This window comes from Hipposideros armiger, unplaced genomic scaffold, assembly GCF_001890085.2.
Source record: "Hipposideros armiger isolate ML-2016 unplaced genomic scaffold, ASM189008v1 scaffold_46, whole genome shotgun sequence".
Taxonomy (NCBI): Eukaryota; Metazoa; Chordata; class Mammalia; order Chiroptera; family Hipposideridae; genus Hipposideros; species Hipposideros armiger.
This window is the reverse complement of record NW_017731396.1, coordinates 2194871-2201647: the sequence shown is the minus strand read 5'-3', so window position 1 is coordinate 2201647 and position 6777 is coordinate 2194871. Positions and strand designations below refer to the sequence as shown.

Below are 6777 nucleotides of genomic sequence, written 5' to 3'. Positions count from 1 at the left end.
GTTTGGTTCTGCGGAGAGATGTGTTCTCTTCCCGCAAATGCAAGTAAGCACGTGGGGGTTGTCGATGGAGAAGGCAGCTCAGCTTCAAATCTTACAGACGTAAGAGGCAGTAGCACCCAGCAGAAAGAGCATCAGATCTTTCTAGGTTTGAGTTCCGGCTTTGTCACTTAAAGATACATGATATCTGGTATTTCACATTCCTCACTGAGCCTCATATTCCTGCTTTTCTCAGGTTTGTGAGAAGGATCCACTAAGATAATACACATACAGTGCTATGAAAAGAGATGGAATCATAATAACATAGTGAGCATTTAGCGAGGCCAGACCCTGTGCCAGGCATGCGCTAAGGGCCTTGTATTTATTACACTTAGCACAAGACCCCTAAGAGGTGGCTTAGTTTCTGAAATAGAGATTGAGAGATGTAGTGACTCGTCCAAGGTCACTCAGCTGGTAAATGGCACAGCTGGGTTTCAAATCCCGGCATTTGGTTTAGCACTCATATTACTTTGTTAGTTTTTACTTTGTAGAATGTAATGCAGAAGTTATCTTTCCAGCGCAGGGGCAGCATGTGGATGAGTTTGTGGTACCCAGAAGTGTCTTGCTGTGGAGGGGCTCCCATCTGGTGAGAGTGAGCCTGACAGGTCTGGCTGGAGTGTGTGTTCCCATAGAGAGAGTACTCTAAGGTTAGGTGTTACTGAAATGGAACTACGTGGGTTATGCTAGAAAGGCAGTGCTGCAGAGGGCTTAAGCATGTTGGCTCTGGCATCAGGCTCAGACTCAAATCTTCTCTCCGCCACCTGCTAGTTATGTGACACGGGGAGATTTCGTCATCTCATAGAGCCTTAACTTCCTCATTTGTAAGTAAGAATCATTAATAGTATATACCTCATCGGATTGTTTTGAAGATTGAGTGAATTACCTACATGTAAACCCCATGGATCAGTGTCTGGCACATAGTAAATTATCAATAAGTATTATTATAATGATGATTATTATTGACCTGGAAATTCAAGTGCTGTCTATAAAATATTCCTAAGGAGAAAAAAATTTAGAATTAACAGCAATCAACGTAGTATAAACTTTAAATACAGTCAATATTTGAAAACAATCAACTTGTAAATTGGAAACCTCAATCAAAGATTATAAACATGGGAGGGGAGAAGACTGCTGGTAAATTCTGGTTGTCGGCCAGCTATGAGGGTGACCAATTAAGAATACACATACACTTTATATAATTGAACGACTCTTTCAGGTAAGGGCACCTAAGGGTCAGCATCTGCAGCAGCGGTTATCATAGCAACAGAGCTGGTGACAGTGATTGGACTGAACTTCAGCTGACGAGTTTGTCCAGAAAATATTAAGTATATGACAAGAATAAATGTTTTAAATTGACATTTGTAATTTTGAGTTTGGTTCAAGAGTTTAGCATATTTCATCCTGAGTGTAACGAGGGATTAACAACAATGAAACTTTGAATTAAGAATTTACATAACGTGGAAAATATCTTCCGTGCAGTTCCTACGTGAGAACTGATTCAGCCCTTGTATGAAGCTGTGGCTGCACATGATGGCTTTTTGTGTGTCCACCCCGCAGGAACCAGGGAAGCGCTCTCAGCTGTGGAGGATGACCGGGACGGGCATGCTGGCCCACGAGGGCTCTTCTGTGCCCCACAACCCCAATAAGCCCTCGGCGGCCCGCTCCGCCGAGGCGGCGGCCATATTGGACATAGCTGGTCTTGCCGCAGTGACCGACAACAGGTACGTTTTCTGGGCACCTTTTGAGTCAAGTTCATTGCTTTCAGATTCAGACTCAGAGGAGATCTGTACCGAAAAGCGAGAGTCTGTAAATGAAGTAAGAGTTTGTATTTCTATGTGTGTATTTTTCTTCAGTGACAGAAACTTGTCACATTCCCAAATATGAGCACTGGGTCAGTCTGTCTTCCTTCTTTCCTTCCTTTCGTCCTTCCTTCCTTTAGATTTATTTATTTTAAATCTATTATGGAAATGACCTTGGAGATCTTTTAAAAATTCAAACAATAAGAAGGATATGTTATAAAACTTGAATGTTTAACCCAAACTTCCATCCACCATTACTCCCTAGATGTGAACAATTTCTTGTTTTAAATCTTTTTAAGAATTTTGTTAAACCTTTCAAAAGCAGAAATAAATGATTTAGAGAATAATATGTTTTTATATGGCTGACTCCATGGTTCAAATCAGCTCTTTCACTTTGAATAAATTATTTTATTTGCCTTAGTTTCTCCACGAAATCAGTGTATTTGTTTCCAGTTAATACCTTATTTACTAACAAAATGATTTTCGATGACTTACAAACAAATTAAAACCCAATATAAAATACATGTATTTGGAAATAAAACAGAACAAAAGCTGCTGAAAGTATTTTAAAATACATTTAGCAGGCAGCCGTTCTCATACTGCATGCCAGCTAGTCATTGTGAACATGCAAGAAGCTATATTATTTTATATATAATGAATATTATGTATGAGAATATATAAAATGAATCCTTAAAGTGTTACTATTACTTTGTGTCCCCCGTTTTGTTGCTTTCCATTTCGTTTTATTCTCCTTTCCTCATTAAGAGATACCTAGTTGCCATAGGATTCATACTAACTGCCCATTAGATTAAGAGTAGAGGATATTGGAAGGAAGGAGAGTAAAACCGTGTTTCTGGTATTCTCTTCCGGCCTGAAATAGGTGACGCAAAGGACTCATTGCATTTTCCTTTATCCCAGATATGAGCCACTGATGCTAAGAAAGCCTGATCGCAGACGAAGCACAACCCAGACGTGGAGTTTCCGAGAAGGAAAGCTGACCTGCGGGTTACATGGGCTGGTTGTTCAGGTCCGTAAGTTGCGGCAGCCTCAGTAGCAGCAAGAGGTGGTTGAGGCTTCTTTGAAAGAAAAGTCTCAATTATGATATGCAGGATATGTTGTTAAATGGGAAAAACTAATTACACAGCAAGCATGCATTATCTCATTTTAATCAGGAAAGTCAAGAAACTTCGGTTGTGCATTTGTGTATTTACATGGGAGAATGTTCTTAAAGGTGATGTGTAAGAAATGTACTAGGAATGGTTGGTTGCCTGAGTGATGGGCTTTTTTTTTTTTTNCGGCTGCTCAGCTCGGGCTGGACTCGAACCGCTGTTGCTCAGAGCTCAAACTCTTGAGCGAGCTCTTAACCAACTGAGCCACTCGGCCAGCCCCCTCATTTTTCTTTCTTGATGGTGTCCTTTGAAGGACAAAAGTTTTTAATTTTGTTGAAATGTAATTTATCTATTTTTATTTATTTTTTTGTCACTTGTGCTTGTGGTGTCGGAAAACTAATTTTTTTTCATGAAAACTAGTTTTTAACTCTGAATTTATCAATCCCCTTTTTAGAAACAGGAGAATAATCTAAATAAAATCTCATTGAAGTACTCCGAAGTGTAGGCTGCAATATTCCATAAAATTTAGGGCTCTTAAGCCACAGAGAAGCACACCACCATTGAATTGGAGGAAGGTGATTATCAACCCTTTGTATTCTTTTCATCCTAAAGGGGCTTCTGATTTCAAAGACTTGGGGACGCAGGGACACTGATCTTCTGACTGGCAAAGAGTAGAGCTAATTCTTGGACCCTTGAAATGCCTGGCTTAGCTTTTTGCTGCTGTTTTTTGGCCTCTAAAGATATATAGCCATCCTTTTATATCTGAATTTTAAGCCACTTAAAATTATCAGGAGAGGAGAAATGTCAGAGCATATCTTCTGACAAATGAACCTTTGAGCTATATAGGAAGACAACACAACCTTGATCTTTCTGCAAGTTGCGTCAGACTTTATCTCCTACAATTAAAAAAAAAATTCTCGTTTTTATAGTGGAGGATTTAGGCATTTGCTTGTGAGTACTTGAATACTTGTGCGAGTATAGGCACATGCATGCGTATACGTGTGATAATGTATATATACACATATATAATTTTTTTTTTTTCTAGTTTGCAGAAGGGGACAGGAAGGCCTGTGGCTTCCAACAAGGCCATTACCTGTGCAGAGCTCGTCTTGGATGTCTCCCCGAAGACACAAAGAGTCATTTTAAAGAAGAAGGTAAGAGATCTTGGAGTTTAGAATGAAAGATTTGTAGCGCTGGGAGGGACCCAGGCCCTGTAGTCTAGCCTCTGGTTTTACAGCTAAGGACATGGAGCCTTGGGCTGAACAGCTTCCTTGGGGTGGGGACATGGGGCCTTGATTGCTCCAGTTCACATGCTTCCCACTGTCCCTGATACCCGCCCTAGCAATTCCCAGCCCTTTCTCATCTTTGATGCCTTTTCTGGAGAATTTAATTCTTGAATTTCTTTTTTTTTTTTTTTCAAATTAGTGATGTCATTTTTATGCCTCTATTTTTCTGTTATAAATACTTCCCTAATCTACTTTTTCCTAAACTGAATGGAAAAATGATCAAACAGACAGTTTTTCCCCTTTTTATACCAACAGTCTTTTCAAGTCAGTTTAGGGACATATTCATGCTAATAGACCTAGATACAGAGAGACAGGCAGTAAAATTTGGGTAAAAATATTACACACGACAGAAGGACTGGTAATAACTAGTTCACATTTCAAAATGAAAGATGTTTGAGAACCCAGAGGTGCAAAAGTCACTTAAAGAGGAGGGAGATCACCAACTGTAATTATTTGAAACACTTTTATCGGAGGGCTGTGTTCCCGACATTCTGAGTAATGGAAATCACATAATCCCCAAATCCCCCTGACAGAGGGTGTCTGTTCACCACCATAGTGAACCTAATGCTGACAGGGATGCCTTTTTATCATCTAAAGTGGTATCACGTGTGGCAGTAATGTAGCTTGTTTATGATTTACTTGGCTTTGAAGTTATACAACTCTTATCAAATTTTTAATTGGGGAGGTAGATTCAAATTATTTCAAATTTTGCACATCAAATGAAACTTAATACACGTGTTTCTAATTTGGTTTTATATTTTTTAACAGCTTTGTTGAGATATAGTTTACATACTGTATAAATTACCCATTTAAAATACACGATTCAGTGGTTTGTAGTATATCCACAGATATGTGCAACCACCACCACACTCAGTTTTAGAACATTTCCTCACCTCAGGAAGCAACCCTGTATCCTTTAGCTATCACCCATAGTCCCCTTCCTTCCAGCCCTAAACAATCACTAATCTTGTTTCTGTAGATGCCCCTATTCTGGATGCTCATGTGAATGGTCTTTTATGAGTAGCTTCTTAAACTTAGCCTCATGTTTTCAAAGTTCATCCATCTATCAATCTGTCAATACTTCTACATCTATTTTAATATTAGTTCAAAGTCACATAATTCAAATTTCTTTAAGATGTTATCACACCCTTATATTTAAGGCTGTGCTTATTGTGAGATGCATTTTAAAAATAAGCTTTGGGAATGGTGATGAGGAAAGAGACCATGGGGCATAGTAATTGAAAGTAAACAATTTTTGAGACTTACTGAGAATTAAAAAAAAATTTTTTTGAAAAATAATAATCTAAAGATAAAAGAAGTAGCAAATCTGACAGAGTCAAACGAATTGAAAACAGAAATGGAAGAACACTTTGAAATGATGTTGTCAGATGACCTTCAAAGGATATTCAAGTTCATGAGGCTATTAGGGTGAATGAAAACCAACTTAGGAGTAAGATGATTTATCAAGTGCGATATAAACACCAGGTGTGTTCAGCAAAACATGAATAATAAATATATTTGTAATTTCCAAGGGCCAGGTACCTTTTAAGCAGACAAAAACGGGGGGGTTTTTTTTGGTGGTTTTTTTTTTAATTAAGTAGCAAAAAAAAACATAAATAAGATTTTATAATTTACACAACAGTTTCATAATTGTTATTTCACTTGATGAGGACAAAAACTGGTTTTGGTTTTTTACATTTTATTTTGAAAGACTCTCAGAGTTATAGAAAAATTGGCGGAAATTGTGTAGAATCGATGCTGTGATTTTGATTTGCCCTGTTACTGGTGATGTTTACTTTAGCACTGGATTAATTTGGTGCCTCCAGCCTTCTCCACTGTGAAATTTCTTTTTCCCTTGTAGTTAGTAAATATTTTGTGGAGAGGTACTTTGAGACTATGTAAATATCCTGTTCCTCATCATATTTCTATTTATGTATTAGCTTGGACTTCCATGACAAATTACTATAGACCGGATGACTTAAACAATGGGAATTTATTTCTCACAGCTCTGGAGGCTGGGAGGTCCAAGACGAGGGTGCTGGCCAGTTTGGTTCCCTGGTGAGGGCCCTGTTCCTGGTTCGTAGACTTCTCTCCTCTCACTGTGTCCTCAGATGGCAGTGGGTTGGGCAGGGGGGTGTGTAGAAAGCAAGCCCTTTGATGTCTTTTTTCGTAAGGGCACTAATTCCACCAGGAGAGCTCCACCCTCATGACCTCATCCTAACCTAATTATCACCCAAGGGCCCCATTTCCAAATAACCATCACAACTGCTGGCTAGGTCTTCAGCATAAGCATTGTGGGTGGGGCACAGTTCAGTCCATAGCATTATGTGTGTCATTATGGTTTCCTACTTTATTCAGTGGGTTATCTGTTACTGTCAGTGTTTATTTTTATGCTTAATCCCCACATTTGGCCTGTAGGCGCTTCTTTAACCTTCTGTGCCCTTGACTCGTGCCCCTCATTCCTCGAGCACTTCCCTGCTTTCTGACACAGCCAGTTCTCTGGCTTTTTTGTACCTTCCCTGGGGCACACACACATTAACGCAGCCC

General features: G+C 39.2%; 1 protein-coding gene across 1 annotated transcript in view; it reads left to right on the top strand.

Moving 5' to 3' along the window:
* Positions 1-6777, top strand: part of VPS13D (vacuolar protein sorting 13 homolog D) — a 299465-nt gene that overhangs the window by 153906 nt on the left and 138782 nt on the right. Inside the window, exons 50-52 of the mRNA XM_019639700.1 lie at positions 233-236; positions 1594-1757; positions 2754-2862. Coding sequence (XP_019495245.1) covers positions 233-236; positions 1594-1757; positions 2754-2862 — 277 coding nt within the window. The remainder of the gene's footprint in view (positions 1-232; positions 237-1593; positions 1758-2753; positions 2863-6777) is intronic.